Raw genomic sequence first — 23,790 nt, 5'->3', positions numbered from 1 at the left:
GACACACAGGGACACGTGTGTGACACACAGGGGACACTTCAGAACACATGGGGACACTCAGGGACATGCAGGGACACACAAGGACATTCAGGGACACTTGGGACGCTCAGGGACCTGCAGGGACACACAGGGACACGTGTGTGACAGACAGGGACACTTGGGGACCCCGAGGGCAGCTGTGCCCCCATGGCTGTACCTTGAAGACCTCCTTGACAGCGTGCATGAGCTCGGGCCCCACGCCGTCCCCCGGCAGCATCGTCACCTGGAAGGTGCCCTCAGCCCTGGCACTGTGGGACTGTGACACGGGGGGGTCACCCCAAACCAGCCCCAAACAGGGGCCCACAGCACAGGGACAGGGGGCTCCTGCAGCTGGGGGGGCAGGGAGGGCCTGGGATGGGGACACCCAGGACACTGCTGGCTGTGTCCCCAAGTGCCACATGCACAGGGCTGGGAAATCCCCCCAGGTGGGAAATTCCCAATATCCAACCCAAACCTCTCCTGGCACAGCTTGGGGGCAGGTCCCTTTGTCTGTCCCTGTCCCTTTGTCTGTCCCTGTCCCCTCCTGTCAGGGAGTTGTGCAGAGCCACCAGGTCCCCTCCAACCCCCCTTTTCTCCCTCAGCTGCTCCAGCCCCTTCCCCAAATCCATTCTTTTCTCCAGCCCCTCCAAGTTTTGTGCTGGGGGCCCCAAACCCAGCCCAGGACTGAGCTGTCAATCCCTGTCCCTGTCCTGAGGCCACCCTGGGGGTGACACCACACCTGACACCACCCAGGGACCTTTTCCTCCCTCAGCACTTCCAGAAATAACTTCAGACTCTGCCCAGAGCAATTCCTGAGAGTTCCCAGCACAGCCTGGCATCCCTGAATTCCCTCACTCCTGCTCCCTGCCCTCAGGATCTCATGGAATTTTGGACAGTCGTTTTTAGGAGGAATTTTCCTCAATATCCAACACAAATAATCTCCAGGGTTGGAGACTCTCCCCTGGTTTTTCCAGGAGGAATTTCCCCAAATCCCAGCACAGCCTGGCATTTCTCAATTCCCTCACTCCTGCTCCCCGCCCTCAGGATCTCACGGAATTTTGGGTGGCATTTTTAGGAGGAATTTCCCCAATATTCCACCCAAATCTCTCCAGGTTTATCATTCACTCCCCCTTTATCTTTCCCCAATATCCCAGCATTCTGAATTCCCTCATTCCTGCTCCCCACCCTCAGGATCTCATGGAATTTTGCCAAACCTCATTTTGGTGGCCCAGACCACAAAAAAGCCTCGCTGATCATTCCTGGGATGTTCCACCCATCCCTTCCTCAGCCCAGAATTCCCAGCATGAATCTCCCAAATCCACGGGGAATTCCTCCCCCAGCAAGGCCAGGAGCCAGGGAAACTCCAGAATTGCAGTGGGAGCAGGGAAGGAAGGAAGGAGAGCTGAGAGTCACAGGCTGGGAGCTTGAATAAGCTGGAATCAAATATCCAGGGCACAAATGGAGCTGCTGGGCAGTGATTAAATATCAGCAGGCAAAGCTGAGGGAAGGGCAGAGCCTCAAGGTCACTCAGGGCTGAGCTCTTCAGCCACATTTCCCATGGAATCAGGAATTTGCTGGCTGGGAAAAGCCTCAGAGAGCTCCCAGAGCCTGTCCCCAAGTGGGATGATAAAGAACATTTCCAGTGTCCCACCCTGGCACAGCCTGAGGCTGTTTGCCCTCAGCGCTGTTTGGGGGGTTGAAGATCCCCTGAGCCTCCCTGTCCGCCATTCCCCGTGTGTCCCTGGCCCCGCTCACCTTGGCCTGTGCTTGCTGCAGGAGGGGCGCGCAGGTGCCCAGCCCCCGCCACAGCCCGCGGCTCTGCGCTCGCAGGAGGCCCTGGGGGGAGGGGGCGGCACAGCTCAGACAGACCCCTCAGAGCCCCCCTCCCCACAGTGACCCTCCCCCGCCCAGCCTGAACCTCCCCAGATTGAACCCACCCTGCCCCAGTCTGACCCCCTCAGGTGTCAGACCCCCTTGGATCCCCCCCGGCTCCCCTAACCCGACCCCCCCGCCCCGCAGCCATCTCCCCTCTCGTTCCGTCCCCTCAGCCGCCATCCCCGAGCTCTTTCTCCCCTCAGCGCCCCTGGTCTCGCCCTCCCTCACCGCCGCCGCCGTCCTTCCCGCACTGAGCGCCGCCATCTTTGAGGGCCCACAATGCACCGCGGCTGGGTGCGTGACGTCAGAGGGCGGGGCTATGCCGGCTCTGCAGCGCCCCCTGCTGGACGGGCGAGAGCAGCGCGGGGACGGGACCCCCAGTGTCCCCTCAGTGTCCCACTAGGGACCCCCCAGTGATCCCTCAGTGTCCCATTAGGGACCCCCCAGAGATCCCTCAGTGTCCCACTAGGAACCCCCCAGTGATCCCTCAGTGTCCCATTAGGGACCCCCCAGAGATCCCCCAGTGTCCACCAGAGATCCCTCAGTGTCCCCCAGAGATCCCTCAGTGTCCCACTAGGGACCCCCCAGTGTCCCCCAGAGATCCCTCAGTGTCCCATTAGGGACCCCCCAGTGTCCCCCAGAGATCCCTCAGTGTCCCCCTAGGAACCCCCCAGTGTCCCCCAGAGATCCCTCAGTGTCCCATTAGGGACCCCCCAGTGTCCCCCAGAGATCCACCAATGTCCCACTAGAAATCCCCAATGTCCCCCAGAGATCCCTCAGTGTCCCGCTAGGGAGCCCCCAGTGTCCCCCAGAGACCCCTCACTGTCCTCCAGTGTCCCACCAGAGATCCCCCAATGTCCCCCTAGGGACTCCCCCAATGTCCCCCAGTGTTCCACCAGGGACCCCTCAGTATCCTCCAGTATTCCACTAGGGACCCCCCAATGTCCCCCAGAGATTAACCAATGTTCCCCTAGGGACCTCTCAATGTCCCCCAGAGATGCCCCATGACCCCCTAGGGGCCCCTCAATGTCCCACCAGGGACCCCTCAATGTCCCCCTAGGGACCCCCCAGTGCTCCCCAGTGTCCCAATGGGGACCCCCAGTGTCCCACTAGGGATCCCCCAATGTCCTCTCAAGGACCTCCCCAGTGTCCCCCTCAGTGTCCCCTCACAGACCAATCAATGTTCCCACAGAGATCCCCCAGTGACCTCCCCAGGACCTGCTCCAAACCCCTCCTGGACCCCCATGAACGCTCCCCAGGACCTGTTTGAAAGTCCCAGTGTCCCCCCAAATATCCAAAACATTTATCTTGGGGACACCCAGTGATCTCCCCTCCAGACCCCTGTGTGAGTGTCCCTTGCCTGTCCCCTCCTTGGTGACACAGGACACAGAGCTCTTCTCTTTATTGCACCCCCACATCCCCTGGGTGCTACCATCACCACCCAGTGAGGAGCAGCAGCTCCCAGAGGACACAGACCCGCAGGGGTGTCCCCAAAGGTGTCCCCAGAGGTGTCCCCGGGGTTTGGGGGTCACTTTTTGAGGAGCTGTGCCCGTGCCCGGTTGAGCTTCTCAGCCAGGGCGCCGTCGGTGCCGGCCGAGCACCGCGCCAGCACCAGGCTCATCTCGGCCTCGTTCCTGCGCTCCATGGCCACCTCGGCTGCCTGCTCCAGCTCCCTGCAGGGCACAGGGCCAGCAGGGGACACTGAGGGGACAGCACGGCCACAGAGCCACCCCAGGCTGTCATCACTGTGCCACCACCCCAGCGGCTCCTGCTGCCCCACCGGTGTCACCCCCACCCAAATCCCCGTTCCTGCCTGTGTTGGCCGGGTGGGGCAGTGCCCCTGATCTCCTGGCACATATTCTCTGCTAATGGGCCATCTTTAAACCAGCTGGGCAATCATCTTTATCTTCCACAGCCCATCCTCCCTCCAGCAGATATCTCCTGTTACTGGCTCAGGTGTTAAAAACCAGCTGGGGCAGTCATCTTTACCTTTCCATAACCCACCCCTCACCCAGCAGGTATCTCCTGTTAATGGGCCATTGTTAAAAACTGGGTGTGGCAGTGACTCTTATCCCTGTGGGAGATATCTCCTGTTAATGGGCCATTGTTAAAAACTGGGTGTGGCAGTGACTCTTATCCCTGTGGGAGATATCTCCTGTTAATGGGCCATTGTTAAAAACTGGGTGTGGCAGTGAATCTTATCCCTGTGGGAGATATCTCCTGTTAATGGGCCATTGTTAAAAACTGGGTGTGGCAGTGAATCTTATCCCTGTGGGAGATATCTCCTGTTAATGGGCCATTGTTAAAAACTGGGTGTGGCAGTGAATCTTATCCCTGTGGGAGATATCTCCTGTTAATGGGCCATTGTTAAAAACTGGGTGTGGCAGTGAATCTTATCCCTGTGGGAGATATCTCCTGTTAATGGGCCATCTTTAAACCAGCTGGGCAATCATCTTTATCTTCCCACAGCCCATCCTCCCTCCAGCAGATATCTCCTGTTCATGGCCACTGAGTCCCAGGGCATGGCTGATAAAATTCCATCATCCCACTGGGAGATGCTCCAGCCAGGGCAGGAGCCAAGCCTTTCCTACCCAGAGAAAAACTGACATTTGGAACACCAGAGCAGCCTTTCCACTGGATTCCAGAGGAAAGCCAGACCCTTCCACATCATCCCTGGAGTTTCAGAGGAAACTGCCCCTTCTCCAGGAGCACTGCTCCAGCTGAGCCACATCTGCCCCTGCAGGAGGATGCAGCACCATGGAATGGGACTGTGCCACCACCCTGACTGACTGACTGTGCCAGCTTGGATTCTGACTCTGGTAGGGCTGGGATTGTTCTGTGTAATACTGCATTTCTATTTTAATTTTCCTAGTGAAGAACTGTTATTCCTATTCCCATCTCTTTGCCTGAGAGCCCCTTAATTTCAAATTTATAATAATTTGGAGGAAGGGGGTTTGCATTCTCCATTTCAAAGAGAAGCTCCTGCCTTTATTGGCAGACACCTGTCCTTAAACCAGGACACGGCCGCACAGGGAATTCCAGCTGTGCACTGCCACACCCCAGCTGTGCTCTGCCACGCCCCAATGTCCCCCCATGTCCCCTGGTGTCCCCAGTCCTCACCCCACGAGGACGAAGGCTCTGACGCGCTGCTCGGGCGGCACACGCGGCGCGTATTTCTTGGCCTCGTAGCGGTTGTGGTGCTTCACTGCCACCTCCACGAAGGGCTGGGGAGGCAGGGAGAGCAGGGCAGGGGTGAGGAAGAGCAGGGGAGAGGGGAGGAAGACCAGGGGAGAAGGGGAGAGGAGGAGGGAGGAGCTGGAGAGGGGAGGAAGAGGACAGGAGAGATGGAGAGGGGAGGAAGAGGGTGGGAGGGTCAGAGAAGGGAGGAAAAGGATGGGAGAGATGGTGAGAGGAGGAAGAGCAGGTGAGAAGGGAGAGGGAAAGATGGAGGGGCTAGAGAGGTGAGGAAGGGTATGAGAGAGATGGAGAGGAGGAGGGAGGAAGAGCAGGTGAGAAGGGGAGAGGGGAGGAAGAGTATGGGAGAGTCAGAGAGTGGAGGAAGAGGATGGGAGGGCTGCAGAGCGAAGAGTGTGGAAGAGCTGGAATGGGGAGGAAGGATTGGATGGAAAAGAACGGTAGAGGTGGAGAGCAGAGGAAGAGGATGGGAAGGCAAGGATGGGAGGGCTGGAGAAGGAGGATGAGAGGGTTGGAGAGGGAAGGAATAGGATGGAGGAGCTCAAGAGGGGTGGAAGGGGATGTGAGAACTGAAATGGGGAGGAAGAGGATAGGAAAGGAAGAATGGGAGGGCTGGAGAAGGAGGAAGAGGTTGGGAGGGTTGGAGAGGGGAAGAAGAGAATAGGAAGGGCAGGGAGGGGAGGAAGAGGATGGTGAAGTTGGAGAGGATAGGAAGAGGATGGAAGAGTGGGAATGGGGAGGAAGAGGATGGGAGGGCGGTGCTGGGATGAGGGGGTGCCTGACTCTCACCAGGTAGCCAATGGGCGACTTCTTGCTCTTGGAGAACTTCTCCATCTCCTCCCAGTCCCCGCGCGTGGCCAGGGCGTTGATCTTCAGCCACCAGTACCTGGGCACAGCAGGCTCAGGGCTGTGCCTGCAGCCCCCCAGGCCCCCCTGCAGCCCCCCAAACTCCCCCTGAGCCCACCCCCACCTCTTGTCCGGGATCCTGAAGTCCCTGTAGAGCTGCTCGGCGCGTTTGTGGTGCCCATCTAGGATGAGGGTGGCCACAGTGTCGTGCAGGGACAGGTCCAGGTAGGGCTTGTCCAGCTCCTCCTGCAGCTGCCGCTGCAGCCGCAGCAGCTTGATCTGCTCCTCTGTGGCCTGGGGCAGGGACAGGGCCAGTTCTGGGCTCCTGGCACAGCCCTGTGTCCCCAGCCCCTCCCTGTGCACAGCTCTGGTGTCCCCAGCCCTACCCTGTGCACAGCCCTGGTGTCCCCAGCCCCACCCTGTGCCAGCCTCCATGTCCCTATCCCAGGCCTGGAGTTCCTGTCCCAGACTCAGTGTCCCCACCCAGCCCCAGAATCCCCCATCCCAGCCCTGAGGTCCCTGTCCCAGTCCTGTCCTGGCTCCAGAGTTCCTGTCCCCCATCCCAGCCTCAGGATCCCCATCCCAGTCCTGATGTCCCTGTCCCACCCTTGGGGTGGCTCTCCCAGCTCACAGTCTCCATCTCAGCCCAGTTCCAGCCTCAGGGTCCCTGTCACAGTTCCAGGGTCTCCATCCCAGCTTTGGGGTCCCTGTACCAGCCCTGTCCCATCCCTGATGTGCCCATCCCAACCTCAATGTCCCCATCCCGGCCATGCCCCCAGACAGCCACCCACCCACCCAGCCAGCCTTGTCCCCAGGGCAGGGTGGCCTTGTCCCTGGTGTCCCCCTTGTCCCTGCTGTCCCCTGTAGCACCTGGGCACTCTCACCTTGGCAGCAAAGTCATTCTTGGCCTTGTAGAATTCATCCAGGGCGTTCTGCAGGGCGGCCACACGGCCCTCGATGCGCTGGGGGTGGCACAGGGATGGGACAGGGACATGGCACAGGGACATGGCACAGGGACAGGGCACAGGGACAGGGCACAGGGACAGGGCACAGGGACGGGACAGTCATGTCATTGCCTATCTGGAATCCTGACCCCCTGGATGGGATCCTGACTCCTGGCACACATGGCATGGGATGGGCACAGTCCCCCAGAACCCTGGGGTGCAAACTGGGAATTCCCCAGTCCCAAACTCAAGATTCCCAAAGCCAGATCCCCAGTCCCAAACTCAGATTCCCAACCCCAAACCCAGATCCCCAGTTCCAAACCCAGATCCCCAAACCCAGATCCTCAACCCCAAACCCAGATCCTCAACCCCAAACCCAGATCCCCAGTCCCAAATCCAGATCCCCAGTCCCAAACCCAGATCCCCAGTCCCAAAGCCAGATCCCCAATCCCAAACCCAGATCCCCAACCCCAAACCCAGATCCCCAGTCCCAAACCCAGATCCCCAACCCCAGACCCAGATCCCCAGTCCCAAACCCAGATCCCCAACCCCAGACCCAGATCCCCAATCCCAAACCCAGATCCCCAGTCCCAAACCCAGATCCCCAGTCCCAAAGCCAGATCCCCAATCCCAAACCTAGATCCCCAGTCCCAAAGCCAGATCCCCAGTCCCAAAGCCAGATCCCCAGTCCCAAAGCCAGATCCCCAATCCCAAACCCAGATCCCCAGTCCCAAACCCAGATCCCCAATCCCAAACCCAGATCCCCAATCCCAAACCCAGATCCCCAGTCCCAAACCCAGATCCCCAATCCCAAACCCAGATCCCCAATCTCACCCTGCTCGTGATGATGATGAAAATCCTTATCCTGGACTTTTCCCTGCCCCGTGCCTGGCAGCTCCTGCCATTTCCCCATCCCAATCCCAAATTCCCCAATCCCCAGTTCCCCAATCCCCCCAGACCTGCTGGCAGTAGCCCCCCTGCACGTGCAGGTTGCCCAGCTCCTGGTGGTTGTCATCCTGGTTGTACAGATCCTTCAGCGTCTCCCGCTCCTGGTGCCGGCAGAACTGTGGGGACAGGGACACCCAGGGGCATGGGGACACCCAGGGGGACACCCAGGGGGACAGGGACACCCAGGGGGCATGGGGACACCCTGGGGGACACCCAGGGGGACAGGGACACCCAGGGGGCATGGGAACATCCTGGGGGACACCCAGGGGGACAGGGACACCCAGGGGGCATGGGAACACCCTGGGGCATGGGGACACCCTGGGGGACACCCAGGGGGGCAGGGGACACCCAAGGGGACAGAGGACACCCAGGGGGCATGGGAACATCCTGGGGGACACCCAGGGGGCATGGGGACACTGAAGGGGTGTGGGGATATCTTGGGGGTCAAAGGGACACTCAGAAGGTTAAGGGGACACCCAGGGGATCAAGGAACACCCAGAGGGGCACAGGGACACCCAGAGGGGTCAAGGGGACATCTTGGGGATCAGGGGGACACGTGGTGGGGGTCAAGGGACACCCAGGGGTCAGGGGGACACCCAGGGGGGTGTGGTGACATTCTGGGGTCAAGAGGACATGTGGGGGTCAAAGGGACACCCAGGGGGTCGGGGACACCTTGGGGGTCAAGGGGACATGTGGAGGGTGAAGGGGACACATGGTGGGGGACAACGGGACACACAGGGATCAAGGGACACCAGAGGGGTCAAGGGGACCTCTTGGGGGTCAGGGGGACACGTGGGGGTGTCAAAAGACACCTTAGGGGGCATGGGCACATTTTGGGGGTCAAGGGGACATTTTGGGGGTCAAGGGGACACCTTGAGGGTCAGAGGTTTTGGGGGGGGCTCAGGGTTTTTTTCTGAGGGCTTCAGGGTGGTCTTGGGATGCTCAGGTGTTTTTAGGGTGCTCAGGGCAGTTTGGGGTGCTCAGGTGTTTTTGGGGTTCTCAGGGGTTTTTTGGGGTGCTCATGGCAGTTTTTTGGGGTGCTCATGGCAGTTTTGGGGTTCTTAGGATATTTTTGGGATGCTCAGGTGTTTTTAGGGTGCTCAGGGCAGTTTTGGGGTGCTCAGGTGTTTTTGGGGTTCTCAGGGTTTTTTTGGGGTGCTCATGGCAGTTTTTGGGGTGCTCATGGCAGTTTTGGGGTTCTTAGGATATTTTTGGAGTCCCCACCTGGCGGTACAGGCTCAGGGCCACGGGCTGGTTCTGCAGGGTCATGAAGAAAGAGCCACGATTCAGCTCGTTCTTGAGGTGCAGCACAACTGTGTACACTGGGGACAGGGACAGGGGACAGGGACAGGGGAGACAAGGATTAAGGACAGGAGTTGGGGACAGAGGAGTTGGGGACAGAGGGGTTGGGGGGCACAGAAAGTTTTGGATTGGGGTTTTTTTTTTCTGCATCTCTTAAACCCCTCTGTGAGCCCCAACCCTCCATGAGCTCCCCAAAATGCCCCCAAAAGGCTCCCCCAGACCCCAAAATGATCTCCCCCAAACCCTCCCCAGGGTCCCCCCAGCCCATTTCCCCCTGTCCCTCACCCAGGTCACTGTCCCCTGTCCCTCACCCAGCTCAGTGTCCCTGTCCCTCACCCAGGTCACTGTCCCCTGTCCCTCACCCAGGTCTGTGTGTCCCTGTCCCTCACCCAGTTCACTGTCCCTGTCCCTCACCCAGCTCGGTGTCCCCTGTCCCTCACCCAGCTCAGTGTCCCTGTCCCTCACCCAGCTCAGTGTCCCTGTCCCTCACCCAGGTCACTGTCCCTGTCCCTCACCCAGCTCACTGTCCCCTGTCCCTCACCCAGCTCAGTGTCCCCTGTCCCTCACCCAGGTCACTGTCCCTGTCCCTCACCCAGCTCAGTGTCCCTGTCCCTCACCCAGGTCACTGTCCCTGTCCCTCACCCAGCTCGGTGTCCCCTGTCCATCACCCAGGTCACTGTCCCCTGTCCCTCACCCAGGTCACTGTCCCTGTCCCTCACCCAGCTCGGTGTCCCCTGTCCCTCACCCAGGTCACTGTCCCCTGTCCCTCACCCAGCTCAGTGTTCCTGTCCCTCACCCAGCTCAGTGTCCCCTGTCCCTCACCCAGCTCAGTGTCCCCTGTCCCTCACCCAGGTCACTGTCCCTGTCCCTCACCCAGCTCAGTGTCCCTGTCCCTCACCCAGCTCAGTGTCCCCTGTCCCTCACCCAGGTCGGTGTCCCCGCTCTCGATGGCTTTGCCCAGGGCCAGTTTGCTGCGTTTCATCTTCAGCAGCAGCGGCACCTGCTCGCCCGAGCGGGGCTCGTACTCCAGCAGCTGGGGGCAACCAGAGACCCCATGGGCTACTGAACAGCCTGATGGGCCACCAGAGACACCATGGGCTACTGAACAGCCTGATGGGCCACCAGAGACCCCATGGGCTACTGAACAGCCTGATGGGCCACCAGAGACACCATGGGCTACTGAACAGCCTGATGGGCCACCAGAGACCCCATGGGCTACTGAACAGCCTGATGGGCAACAGGGACCCTCCTGGGCTAATGAACAGCTTGATGGGCACCAGGGACCCCATGGGCTACTGAACAGCCTCACGGCCACCCAGAGACCCTCTTGGCTACTGAACAGTGTCATGGACACCCAGAGATCCCCCTGGGCTACTGAAAACCCTCATGGCCACCCCAGATCCCTCTGCGCTACTGAACAGCCTCATGGCCACCCCAGATCCCCATGGGCCACTGAACAGTCTCATGGCCACCCAGAGACCACCATGGACTACTGAACACCCTGATGGGCACCCTGGGATCCCCCTGGGCTACTGAACACCCTCATGGCCACCACAGTGCCCACCCTGATGGCCAGCTCAGATGCTCCTCATTTACCTTGATAGCCACCCCAGCCCCCCCAGGTCACCTTGATGGCCACCGCAGCCCCCTGGGCCACCTTGATGGTCACCCCAGCCCCCCTGGGCCCCTTGATGGCCAGCCCAGCCCCCCCTGGGCCACCTTGATGGCCAGCTCGGCGCGGCCGCAGTCGTAGGCGCGCGTGGCGATGTCCGAGTAGGAGATCCCCGCCGTGTCCCCCAGCTTCTGGTTGATGGCCTGCGCCACCTCCTCGTCCGACTTGTCCTTCTGCTGCACCTGTGGGGCCAGCACAGGTGTCCCCAGCGTGCCCAGGGGGTGGCCCAGCCCCGGCCCAGGTAGCCCCCTGACCTTGTAGCAGGCCCAGTGCGCCAGGATGCGGCTGACGCCCTGCATGTCCGGCAGCCGCAGGAACTCGCAGATGCGGATGGCCAGCGGGTACAGGCGGCGCAGCACCAGCCTGGGGACACGTGGGGACAGGGACAGGGTCAGGGGACATGGGGGGGACAGAGGGACACATGAGGGGTCAGGGGAACATGGAAGGGACAAGGGAACACATTGGTGGGTCAAGGGACACACTGGGGGACAGGAGGACATGGAGGGGACACACATTGGGGCTCTCAGGGACATGGAGGAGACAGGTGGACATGGAAGGGACAGGGGACACCAGGGGGACAGACTGGGGGGACAGGGGGACACACATTGGGGGTCAGGGGTCACAATGGGGGTACAAGGGGCTGAGGAGTTGGGTTGGGTTTGGGGATGTCCCCAAGTGCTTGGAGCTGGATATGGGAATGGGATGGGGACTGTGGGATGGGAATTTAGGATGGTCAACATGGGATGGGGAATTTGGGATGGTCAACATGGGATGGAGAATTTGGGATGAGGATTTTGGGACATGCAATGTGAGATGACAATTATCAGGATGGGAACTGTGGGATGGAAAATTTGGGATGGGGAATTTGGGATGAGGATTTTGGGACATGTAATGTGGGATGGGGATATGAGGATGGGGACTGTGGGATGGAAAATTTGGGATGGGGAATTTGGGATGAGGATTTTGGGACATGCAATGTGGGATGGGGATATCAGGATGGGGACTGTGAGATGGAGAATTTGGGATGAGGATTTTGGGACATGCAATGTGGGATGGGGATATCAGGATGGGGACTGTGGGATGGAGAATTTGGGATGAGGATTTTGGGACATGTAATGTGGGATGGTGATATCAGGATGGGGACTGTGGGATGGAGAATTTGGGATGGGGAATTTGGGACATGTAATGTGGGATGGGGATATCAGGATGGGGACTGTGGGATGGAGAATTTGGGATGGGGAATTTGGGACATGTAATGTGGGATGGGGATATCAGGATGGGGACTGTGGGATGGAGAATTTGGGATGGGAACCCCGGGAAGGCTCCCAGGAGCAGGGCTGGGGGGGTCCCACCTGTCCAGCAGCACCTCGATGGTGAGCTGCTTGTATCTGCAGGGAAGTCAAGGCTCATTTGGGATCAGCAGTGCCCCAGGACACCCTGACCCCACTCAGGAGGATACTGGGTGAAGGTGAGTGGGATCCCAATCTGGTAGTCCCGGATGGCGTTGAGCACCCGCAGGTCCTGGCACATCCTCACAAACCCCTCGGGGGGAAACTTGTCCAGGAAACACTTCCCAAAGGAAGCTGCCTGTGGGATTGGGGGAAATCAGAGGGAAAATCCTTTAGTTTCAGCCTCCCTCCTGCTGCTCTGTCTGTGCTCAGGTAATGCCACATGCCAGGGGCAGGCAGGGAACAAAGAGGTTTGTGGAAATGGGATTGCCAAAGGAGATGGAACAGAAATGAGGTTTTAATCCCCCAGGCCAGCACTGCCTGTCTGTGAGAGCAGCATAAACATCCTCCTCTATTTGCACTGCAGGGTTAAAGAGGGGGAGAAAACTCCCTCTGTGTGTGTGTAACACCCACAGCTATGCTGCACTCCAAATCAGATCTCTGACTTCAAAAATTAGACAAAACTAGATTTGCCTGACTTCAAAATGCAGATTTCCTCATATTGTACAGCCTCCTGCAAATGTTCTCTATTCCATTTTCCTCCTGTAAGTGTTCTCCATCCCTCCTCTGCCTGCCTGCCTGTCAGACAGACCATGCCAGAATTTCTCAGCTGCCAAAGCCTGTTGGGACTTCATTTCTCTGTAGAAATCATGTCATTGCAATTTCTCACGTTTTTTTTTTTTTCTGCTGTTGTTGGGAAGGATAAGGATTTGACAGAAAAGTTTCACAGATGTGTATGTCTAACAGAAAGATCTTTGAATTTAGAATCTGAAGAAGGTTTAGAAATGATAACAAGTTTTGATATAAAAGAATTACTGAGCCAGTCTTACTGGGCAGCTAGAAGGCAAAAAACAAGTGAGTTGGTTTTTATAACTCTGAGCAAAGAATAAATCCACCTCAAACAAAAGATGCTTTTACCAAGCAAAAAGATTTCCACAAACAATATTAGGAGTAGAGAAAAAAAAATCTCAGAATTTTCCACTGGGAGAAAACTGAAAACCAACTTTTAGCTTAAACTGTGACACATTAACTTTTAGTGATTGGAAAACAGTAACATGAATATGGTAATGTCAGTAGTTAGGATAGGTTACAGCTATGACTGTAAAAGTATTCTAAGATGCTCTGTAATGAAAAGTATATAAAATAATAAATGATATTTGATATTATATAAATAATAAATAATAAAATATTATATAAAAGTATATAATTGTAACCAGAACTAGACTTGGCTGCAGACAAACCCACAGCTGGGGCTGACAGGCTTTGGGCTGGGCTCTGTCACCAACCACCAGTGAATTGCTGCAACATTTAAATACAATAAACAATTTCAAAGAGCCTCCTGGAGCCCCCACCCCTCATTTTGGCTCTGCCAGGCTGGTTTGGATCTCAGCTCACCCTCAGCAGGGATTTCTGTGTCTCAGGCTCGTGCTCGTAGCCCGCAGCCTCGATGCACTGGCCCACGGCCTCGGGGAGCAGCTGCTGCTCCCGGATCTCCCGCAGGTACTCGTCAGCCTTCTGGCTCTCCTTCTGCAGGAAAACAAAAATGGGGCTTCCTGGCACACTGGGGATCCCACTGTGCTGGGGTGGTGTGACCAGCAATGTGTGTTCTGTCCCATCTGCTGACCCGGCTGGGGCAGTGCCCCTGATCTCCTGGCACATATTCTCTGCTAATGGGCCATCTTTAAACCAGCTGGGCAATCATCTTTATCTTCCCACAGCCCATCCTCCCTCCAGCAGATATCTCCTGTTACTGGCTCAGGTGTTAAAAACCAGCTGGGGCAGTCATCTTTACCTTTCCATGACCCACCCTTCACCCAGCAGGTATCACCTGTTAATGGGCCATTGTTAAAAACTGGGTGTGGCAGTGACTCTTATCCCTGTGGGAGATATCTCCTGTTCATGGGCCATTGTTAAAAACCAGCTGGGCAATCATCTTTATCTTCCCACAGCCCATCCTCCCTCCAGCAGATATCTCCTGTTCATGGCCACTGAGTCCCAGTGCATGACTGATAAAATTCCATCATCCCACTGGGAGATGCTCCAGCCAGGGCAGGAGCCAAGCCTTTCCTACCCAGAGAAAAACTGAGATTTGGAACACCAGAGCAGCCTTTCCACTGGATTCCAGAGGAAAGCCAGACCCTTCCACATCATCCCTGGACCTTCAGAGGAAACTGCACCTTCTCCAGGAGCACTGCTCCAGCTGAACCACATCTGCCCCTGCAGGAGGATGCAGCACCATGGAATGGGACTGTGCCACCACCCTGACTGACTGACTGTGCCAGCTTGGATTCTGACTCTGGCAGGGTTTGGGATTGTTCTGTGTAATACTGCATTTCTATTTTAAATTTCCTAGTAAAGAACTGTTATTCCTAATTCCCATCTCTTTGCCTGAGAGCCCCTTCATTTCAGAATTATAGTAATTTGGAGGGAGGGGGTTTGCATTCTCCATTTCAAAGAGAAGCTCCTGTCTTTATTGGCAGACACCTGTCCTCCAAACCAGGACACCCCCCAGTGGGGTTTGGGGAGGGGGTACCTCGTATTCCTTCTGTGCCTCCAGCAGCAGAGCGCCCGGGGCCATGGAGGCGATGCGGAAAATCTCCTGGCTGGCCTCTGCAGGGATGGGGACAAAATGTGGGTGAGGGGCTGCTCCAGCCCAGGGGGGGCACCTGATCCCAGTGCCAGGAGCTGGCAGCACCCTCCAGCAGCAGGGTCATGGAATGGGGTGGGTGGGAAGGGACCTTAAATCCCATCCCATTATCCCATCCCATCCCATTATCTCATCTCATGGGCACTGCCAGGGATCCAGGGGCACCCACAGCAAATCTGGGAATCCCAGCCCAGGCAGGAATTCCTTCCCAAGATCCCAGCCCAATCTCCCCTTTCCCAGTGGAGCCATTCCCTGTGTCCTGTCCCTCCCTGCCTTGTCTCCAGTCCTTCTCCAGCTTTGCTGGAGCCCCTGCAGGGACTCTGAGCATTCCCTGGAGTTTTCCCTTCTCCAGGAAAACATTCCCAGCTCTCCCAGCCTGGCTCCAGAATCCCAGCCTAGTTTGGGTAGGAAGGGACCTTAAATCCCATACACTCCCATCAGGGACATCTCCCACTATTAAAGGGAGCTCCAAGCCCCATCCAACCTGCCCTAGGGCATTCCATGGGATCCAGGGGCAGCCACAGCTGCTCTGGGAATTCCTCTGCTAGGTTCCCACACCCCAGGGCAGACTCACCTGGGATCTCGTGCAGGAACTCGTGGCAGGTGCGGGACAGGATCCGGACCCCGTCCAGCTCAGGCACCAGGTGGGAATCCTCATCCAGGACAAAGCTGAGCTCCTGCTAAGGGCTGGGCATGGACACAGCTCTGGGGGCAGCCCCCAGCACTGCTGGGACACCAGGGAGTGAAGGGAATCCCAGGGGATGGGGAAGGACCTGGGAACATCCCACGGGATAGGGGAAAGACCTGGGAACATCCCATGGGATGGGAAAGAATCTGGGAGCCAGAGTGGGGCTGGGAACATCCCTTGGGTCAGAAAAGGATCTGTGAATATCCCAGGGAAAAGGGTCTGGAAGGCACTGTGGAGGCTGGGAGCATCCCATGGGACAGGGAAGGATCTGGGACCATCCTCTGGGACAGGGAAAGTACCTGGGAACATCTCAGAGAACAGAAAAGGATCTGGGAGGCAGAGTGGGGCTCGGACAATCCCCTGGGACAGAAAAGGACCTGGGAACATCCCAGGGAACAGGAACATCCCATGGGATAGGGGAAGGACCTGGGAACATCCTGTGGGACAAGGGAAGGGACATGGAGCATCCCTGGGAACAGAAAAGGGACTGGAAGCATCCCAAAGGACAGGAGAAGGACCTGGGAGCACCCTCAGGGGCCAGAGCAGCGAGGGGACCCCCGGGGCAGCAGGATGGGTGCAGGAGGAGGTGGCAGCAGCACAGGGGGGTCCCTGCTCCCCAAGGATACCGGATGCACTCCGAGGAGTTGCCCACCACCATCAGCTGGCGCTCCCAGGCCAGCACCACGGCTCGCTGCCGGCTGCGGGGCCGCGTGCACCTGCGGAGCCCCAACCCATCAACCACATCAACCCCGGCCCCTGGGACCCCCAAACCTGCAGCAGGGGGTCCCACAGAGCTGAGGGCAGCCCAGGAAAGGCTGGGGGTGCCAGGGTTTGGTTTGGTTTGCTCACCAAACCATCTGTTTGGGCGGGGATCGGATGCCGGTGTTGAACTCGCAGAATTTTTCCTGTGGGAGAGGAGAGGAGAGGAGAGGAGAGGAGAGGAGAGGAGAGGAGAGGAGAGGAGAGGAGAGGAGAGGAGAGGAGAGGAGAGGAGAGGAGAGGAGAGGAGAGGAGAGGAGAGGAGAGGAGAGGAGAGGAGAGGAGAGGAGAGGAGAGGAGAGGGCTCAGGGACACACCTGGGGATGTGGGGGGTGGGTGCTGGGCCACCACAGGGTCCAGCTCTGGAAGGAACCAGGGCTCCAAGCAAGATGGGAGGAAACATTCCTGCATCTCCTCCCAAAAACGATTTGGGAGGCAGGGAAAGTACCAGCATGAGCCCCAGAGTTCTGCCAGGATGGGGAGTGCTCTGACTCCCCAGTAACCCCAAAAAGGACCCCAAAGAGATCCCCAAAGACCCCCCAGGGCAGGTGGGCTCACCTTGAGCGAGGCTGTGCCCATCCAGACGGTGCCAGAGTCACAGAAGAGGGCGAGGTGCCGGTGGGTGAAGGACACAGCCATGTGCAGGAACGGCCCCGCCGAGGGGCTCAGCCCTGGGGGGCTCTGCCAGGGACAGGGGGGTCACTGGGGACACCAACAGGGCCTCAGAGTGACCCCAAGGGACATGGGCAGAATGGGGGGGGGTCCCTTCCTGCCTGCTCAGCCCTCAGATATTTTCTACACTGGGGCCTGGGAGAGTGGGAGGAAGGGGGTGGGAGAGAGTGGGGAGGGCTGGGAGTGTCCCATGGGATGGGGAAGGACCTGGGAGCATCCCATGGGATGGGAGAAGGACCTGGGAACTCCCCAAGAGACAATGGGGACAATGGGGACAGTGGGACCATCCCAAATCCCCTCACCACCACAGAGCAGGAGGTGTTGTCCAGCAGGAAGAGCTCCTGTCCCATGGCCAGCAGCACCACGGTCACCCTGTCCTGGGACAGCACAGCCCAGCACGCCGGGGGCTTCTGCAGCCCTGGGGACAGACAGACACAGGGGGACAGATGGACACTGAGGGACAGGGGACACTGAGGGACAGGGGGACACAGAGGGACTGATGGAGACAGCTGCAGGGAGACACTGAGGGACTGATAGACAGCAAGGACAGGGATGGACACAGAGGGATAGAGGACACTAAGGGACTGATGGACAGCAGAGACTGGGGAAAGACAGGAGAGAAACAAGGACAGGGGACATGGGGATGGGGGAACAATGGGGACAGAGGGGACAGAGGGACACCCACCAGGCACCTCGGGCAGGCGGCGCAGCTTGAGGTCGTCGATGTTGGTGGCCAGGGAGAAGCGCAGCGCCCCTGTCAGGATGGCCACGCCTGTGCCAAACTCTGTGTGGAACACCTGTGCCTCCAGCACGTGGTTCTGCAGCACCTCCTGGGCCAGGACACAGCCATGGCACTCTGGGGACACTGGGGACACTGGGGACACTGGGGCATGCAGGGCTTGGCTCCCCAGTGCTGTCCCATGGAGTCCATTCTGCATCGCCCAAACCCCACCCAGGGCATCTCAGGAGGGGCAGAACAAGGGGAGAATGGAAAAGGGGATCTTGGGAAGGAATTCCTGGCTAGAATGGAATTCCCAGATTTGCTGTGGCTGCCCCTGGATCCCTGGCAGTGCCCAAGGCCAGGCTGGATCCACCTGGGATAGTGGGAGGTGTCCCTGAACATGGATGAGGTGGGAATAGGACAGGCTGTGAGGTCCCTTCCCACCTTCCCCATCCCAAATCCCATCCCAAATCCCATCCCAAATCCCACTCCCTCACGTTTCCCATGCTGAAGTGCCTCTTGAACTCGCAGAACAGGTTGTAGACCAGCACTGTCCCATCCTCCTGGATGCACAGCAGGTCCTCCCCCGCCGTCCAGCCCAGGTGCACCAGGCGGCCACTCTTCCACTGGCAAGGGCAGGGAGGGGTCACCCCGAGAGCCCAGAGCCCCCCAGGGACACAGCTGGGCTCTGACAGCTTGGACACAGCTTGGACACTTCATCCAGAGGTCCAACACCTTATCCAGAGGTTGGACAACTCATTCAAGGATCTAACAGCCCATCCGGAGGTTGGACACCTCTCCTGCAGATCCAACACCTCATTCAGAGGTCCAACATCTCATCCAAAAATCCAACATCTTATCCAAAGCCCCAACACCTTACCCAGAAGTCCAGCACCTCATCCACATGTCCAACACCCCACCTGGCTCTGCAGGTCCCTGCAGTTGTGGCTCTGTCCCCCTCCACTGCCCCATGTCCCCTCCAGCCCCAGCCAGGGGGGAGGGAAGATGTTCCTGTGGCTCCAAATCCATCCCATCCCTGGGCAAGCAAGGAAAGGATCCTCCTGCTCCAAACCCATCCCAGGGCAGCTCCCTGTCCCCAAACCCCTCCCAGCTCACTCACCGGAACGCTGGCCAGGAGCAGCCCCGAGGCCGAGTAGATCTCCAGGAGCGGGCGGGCTCCGGGGGTTTTGTCCCGCCGGGAATTCCTCAGCAGAGCTGGGATGGGGAGGGGACAGTCCCTGAGCCACCAGTGGCACAGCCCCGGCTCGGGGAGGGGGCTCAGGGGGGCTGCACCCACCGATGGGACCCCCGTAAGGAGCAGCTGCCACCACGCAGTCACGCAGGTCCTCCCGCAGCCCCCATTCCATGGAGTAGAGCTCCAGCTTCCTGCGGGACACGGGCACACGGGGATTTGGGGGGATTTTGGGGGGATTTTGGGGATGGATGGATGGATGGATGGATGGACGGACACGTAGCAGGCACGGGGATGGGGGAGTGCCCACCCATGAACTGGCCCTCGAACACCCCAGGAGCCCCCAGAGACCCCCAGAAATCGCCCAGCCCAACCCAAGGACCTGAAGCCACCTCGGGACCCCCCCAGAGACCCCCCGGAGCCTCCTCCCAGCCAACCCCAAGAGCACCCCTGGGACCCCTCAACCATCCCTGGGACCCCCTCCCAGCCAGCCCGTGACCACTCAGGGACTCCCAGCCCCGTGGCTACTCCAGAACCCCCGAACTAGCCCCAGAACCCCACCCCAGCCATCTCCGGGACCCCCTTCCCAGGCGGCCCCAACACCCACGGCTACCCCCGGGCAGCCCCGCGCCCCTCAAGCACACCCGGGACCCCCGAGCAGTCTCGGGCCGCCGCCCCTCACCGGTAGAAGGTCTCCTCGCCCAGCGGGTTCCAGTTGGCCGTGTAACAATCCATGGCGCGGCCGGCACGCCGGGATGGGGTGAGGGGAACCGGGACCGGAGACCGGGACTGGGACCGGGACCCACCGCCTCCCTCAGCGCGTCACGCTCCGCACGTCGCGCCGTGACGCTGGGATGGGCGCCGCCATCTTGGGTGAGGGCAGGGCTAGGTGAATGGGGAACCGCCGCCATCTTGGATGAGGGCGGTGAAAAAGGGGAACCGCCGCCATCTTGGGTGAGGGCACAGGCCTTATCCCCCGAAGTGTCGCCCGTCCCCAAAGATTTCCCCTCTCCCCCAAATCACCGTTGCCCCCCAGTATGTTCCCAGTCCCCAAGAGGCCTCTTATCCCCAGAGGTGTCCCCCAAGATATCTGTCACACACAGTGTTCCCACAGGTCTCTCTTTATTTCCTGCTGCTGGAAATCCAGGGAGGGGTGCCGTGGCGGTGCCAGGGTCGGAGCGCTGCGGTGCCAAGGCGGTGCCACACGTCCTGGGCTGGCGGTGCCATGGCAGTGCCACACATGCCAGGCTGTGGGGCCGTGGTGGTGCTTCATGTCCTGGGCTCAGGGCGGTGCAGTGTCGGTGCTGCTGTGCCAGGGGAGTGCTGGGGTGGTGTCCTGGGGCAGGTTTGGGGTGCCAGCGTTGGGAGTGCCAGGGTTCGGGTGCCAGGCAGCGCCATGAGCGCCATGGCAGCGCCTCATGCCCCGGGGTGCTGTGCTGGAGCTGGGGTGCCATGGCAGCGCCTCATGCCCCGGGGTGCTGTGCTGGAGCTGGGGTGCCATGGCAGCGCCTCGTGTGCCAGCTCTGGCAGCGCCATCCACCCCGGCCCCCACAGCGCCGCTCAGGCCCTACTTGGTGCCATCCCCCAAATCGCAGCGGTAATGGAAGATCTGGAAATTCAGCAAAGTGCCCAGCAGCGAGGGGTACGAGCTGCCCACCTTCCTGAAGCCCTGCCCCTCGTAGAGCCGCTGCGCCGCCACCTGCACCATGGAGGTGCTGAGCACCACGGCGCCGAACCCGCGGGCGCGGGCGAAGGCCAGCACCTCCCGGCACAGCGCCCGCGCCAGCCCGCGCCCGCGGTGCTCCCGGCTCACCGACATCCTCTTCAGCTCCAGCTCGCCGCGGCCCGCCGGCACCGCCGCCACCATGCCCGCCACGGTGCCGCCCTCCTCGGCCACCCAGAAGCAGCGGTCGGGTGCCCGCAGGTAGGAGCCGGCCACGTCGCACAGGTCGGTGCCCAGCGCGTCGCGCACGTACTCGGCGCTGAGCGAGCGCACCAGCAGCCAGAGCAGCACCAGCGCCAGCGCCACCGCGCCCAGCCCCAGCACCCAGGAGCCGGCGGCCGCCCGCGCCGCCACGAACACGGCCAGCAGCGCCAGCCGCACCCGCGCCGCCCGCAGCACCCAGCGGAACCCCGCCGGAGCGTGCTCCAGGATGCCGCGGGCGAACATGGCCCGCACCGCCTCGTAGTCCTGCTCCTGGTACTGCCGGATGCGGAACGACGCCATGGGGACACCTGCGGGGCGGGAGAGAGGGCGGTGGGGTGGGTGGGGTGGGCAGGGTAACACGGATCCTGTCTGTGGGGTGAGGGATGTGCCCGCCTTCACAGGATCCCCAGGATACCCTCAAATCCTATCCCAGGGGTGGCACAGTGAGGTCAGGGCAGTGCCCACCTTCATCGGGAACCTCAGGATGCCCCCAGACCTACCCCTGGGGTGGCACAAGGGGTCAGGGTTGTGCTATGGATGGAGACGCCCAGGATATCCCCAGATCCCATCCCTGGGGTGGTACAGGGGGGTCAGGGCAGTGCCCACCTTCATAGAGACAGCCAGATATCCTGAGACCCATCCCTGCGGTGGCACAAGGGGTCAGGGCAGTGCCATGGATGGGGACCCACAGGATATCTATCCCCAGATCCCATCTTTGGGATTCACAGAATTCACAGAATCCCATATTTGGGATGGAACAGGGGGATCAGGGCAGTGTCCACCATCACAGGGACCCCCGGGATGTCCCCAGACCCATCCCTGGGGTGGCACAAGGGGGTCAGGGCAGTGCCATGGATGGGGACCCACAGGATAACACCAGATCCCATCTTTGGGATTCACAGAATCACAGAATAATGAGGTTGGAAGAGACCTCTAAGATCATCGACTCCAACCTATGTCCTAACACCTCAACTCAGAATTCACAGAATCCCATCTTTGGGATGGAATGGGTGGGGGTCAGGGCAGTGCCCACATTCACAGGGACAGCCAGAGTATCCTGAGACTCATCCCTGGGGTGGCACAAGGGGTCAGGGCAGTGCCGTGGATGGGAAGCCACAGGATGTCCCCAGATCTCATCCCTGGGATTCACATCTTTGGGATGGCACAGGGGGGTTAGGCTAGTGCCCACTGTCACAGGGAACCCCAGGGTGTCCCCAGACCCATCTCTGGGGTGGCACAGGGGGGGGTCAAAGCATTGCCGGTGCCGCTCCCACCCGGGGGTCCCCAAAAGCAAGGGGGGAAAAAAAGTGGGAAGTCCCTTGATGGGCCCTCAGGGGTTCACCCTGAGGCAGGTGGTTTAACTGGGCAGGGGGTTTATCTGGGACACCCGGCACGGGCAGCACGGGCACTGGGGGGCACAGGGGAAGAGCAGCAGGATCTGGGGGTTCCCCTCCCCTTCCCTCACTCTCCGGGACCCCGGAACTCACCGAGAGCCGCGGCACGACCCGCCCTGGGCAAAGGTGGGCAGCCCGTGGGCACCGTCCTTTGCTCGCCGTGCCGGAGCGGGGCAAAGGGACACGGGGGGGGGACGGGGACAGGAGGGGACACGGGCACAGGAGGGGACACGGGCACAGGAGGGGGCACAGGAACAGCCCCCCCCCCCCACCCTCGGGGCCGCTCAGGGTTTGGGCACAGCGAAGGGGATGGGGGTCCCCAAACTGCACCAACCCACCCCCCCCCCCGCCCCCAAAATCCCTCCCAGCGCCCCCCCCACCTGCTGCTACCGGCGCTGTCGCTCCTCAAACCGGGGCCGGCGGCTCTGCAGCTCCTCGGGACAAACGGCGGGGTTCCTCACCGGGCCGTGGGGGGCTCGCTGGCCCCCCCAGCACCACGCCGAGGGTGTTTTTTGGGGGGAGGATCTTTGTTTCTCGCACCCCCAGCCCGGCCTGTGCCGGCGGCTCCCGGCGCTGGAAGATGCCGGATGCGTTCAGCCCATTGTTCTGCGCCTCTTTGGGTGGGGGGGCTCGCTCAGGTTTGGGGGGGCTCTGGGGATAGAACCCCCACTTTGGGCCGTGCTCAGGCCGGCGGAGGCTCCGGCGAGCGCGGCGAGCGCAGGCGCCGAGTGGCGAGTGCTGCCCCTGCCGATGCTGGATGATGCCATAAACCGATCCCGGGAAGGTTATGGGGTCACGGGGGGGATTTGGGGGGAAGCAGCATGTGCGCAGGGCACGGGGGGGCCGGGCAGTGGCGGGGGGACACTGCACGGGACCCCTGTCCCCCCAAAAATCCCGGGGATGCGGCAGTGATGGATGGCTACGGGCATGGAAGGGAAATGGGGTGGGGGTCTCGCTCTTCTGAGAGTGGGTGTCCCACTCTAGGGACCCCCAGGGTCACCCAAGGGGCTGGGGGGTGATGATCGCCCCCCAGCCCCGTGCTGGAGCCTCCCCGTGGGGTGTCATGGGGGTCCCGGTGGTGTTGGGGCCCCCTCCCCGAGCCCAGCGTTGAGGACAGCCCTTTATTTGGGGAGGGGGACAGGCACGGGAGGGTCCCTTGAGGGGGACACCGTGGCATCAGGGCCGAGCAGGGCACAGCCCCCCACCCTGGCAGGTGGTTAAGGGTGGGGGGGTTACCCCAACCCCTTTTTGCTGGTTCTGATTGGTGGGGCCCGATCGCTCTGACCATGACCCCGTGACCCCCGCGACCCTCTCTGGTGTCCCCAAAATCCCAACGCCCCCAAGTGGGGGCGCACCAATGGACCCTTCCTGTGCATCCACGGTCCCAGCACTCCCCAGACCCCCCCAGTCCGGGCCCCCCAATTCTGGAGACCCCCGCATTGTCCCCATGGTCCCCAGAACTCCGCAGACCCGCCCAGGGCCCAGCAGCCCCCAGCCCCATAAGTGCCCCAGCTCTCTGTGGCCACCCCACGCTGCAGGTCC

The 23,790-nt window shown here is 60.3% G+C and overlaps 3 protein-coding genes across 4 annotated transcripts in view; all 3 read right to left on the bottom strand.

The window, feature by feature from the left end:
- Window positions 1–2,204, bottom strand: part of IDH3B (isocitrate dehydrogenase (NAD(+)) 3 non-catalytic subunit beta) — an 11,081-nt gene extending 8,877 nt beyond the window's left edge. The window contains 3 exon segments of the mRNA XM_079305845.1: window positions 197–295; window positions 1,774–1,854; window positions 2,122–2,204. Coding sequence (XP_079161971.1) covers window positions 197–295; window positions 1,774–1,854; window positions 2,122–2,157 — 216 coding nt within the window. The 5' untranslated portion in view covers window positions 2,158–2,204.
- Window positions 2,205–3,280: 1,076 nt separating this feature from the next.
- VPS16 (VPS16 core subunit of CORVET and HOPS complexes) lies at window positions 3,281–19,762 on the bottom strand. The gene is made up of 24 exons (XM_079306996.1): window positions 19,610–19,762; window positions 19,033–19,121; window positions 18,856–18,950; window positions 18,233–18,361; window positions 17,700–17,844; window positions 17,317–17,432; window positions 16,901–17,023; window positions 16,433–16,488; window positions 16,210–16,299; window positions 15,470–15,564; window positions 14,782–14,858; window positions 13,644–13,775; window positions 12,260–12,387; window positions 12,153–12,188; window positions 11,055–11,163; window positions 10,848–10,982; window positions 10,053–10,161; window positions 9,051–9,148; window positions 7,838–7,942; window positions 6,819–6,896; window positions 6,059–6,228; window positions 5,878–5,974; window positions 5,014–5,117; window positions 3,281–3,566 (listed from the first exon to the last, which is right to left on the bottom strand). The coding sequence occupies exons 1-24, from the start codon at window positions 19,660–19,662 to the stop codon at window positions 3,422–3,424; spliced, it is 2,514 nt and encodes an 837-aa protein (XP_079163122.1). The 5' UTR covers window positions 19,663–19,762; the 3' UTR covers window positions 3,281–3,421.
- Window positions 19,763–20,032: 270 nt separating this feature from the next.
- Window positions 20,033–23,033, bottom strand: NAT8 (N-acetyltransferase 8 (putative)). 2 transcript variants are annotated; one of them, XM_079306997.1, is made up of 2 exons: window positions 22,629–23,033; window positions 20,033–21,162 (listed from the first exon to the last, which is right to left on the bottom strand). In XM_079306997.1, exon 2 carries the CDS (start codon window positions 21,152–21,154, stop codon window positions 20,495–20,497), a length of 660 nt encoding a protein of 219 aa, XP_079163123.1. In that variant the 5' UTR covers window positions 21,155–21,162; window positions 22,629–23,033; the 3' UTR covers window positions 20,033–20,494. The 2 variants fall into 2 exon arrangements, with proteins under 2 accessions (XP_079163123.1, XP_079163124.1); XM_079306998.1 differs by lacking the exon at window positions 22,629–23,033 and adding an exon at window positions 22,342–22,435.
- Between the last annotated feature and the right edge of the window lie 757 nt (window positions 23,034–23,790).

The sequence above is a fragment of the Erithacus rubecula genome (genome assembly GCF_903797595.1).
Source record: "Erithacus rubecula genome assembly, chromosome: 5".
Lineage (NCBI taxonomy): Eukaryota > Metazoa > Chordata > Aves > Passeriformes > Muscicapidae > Erithacus > Erithacus rubecula.
This window is presented reverse-complemented; position numbering and strand designations above follow the sequence as displayed.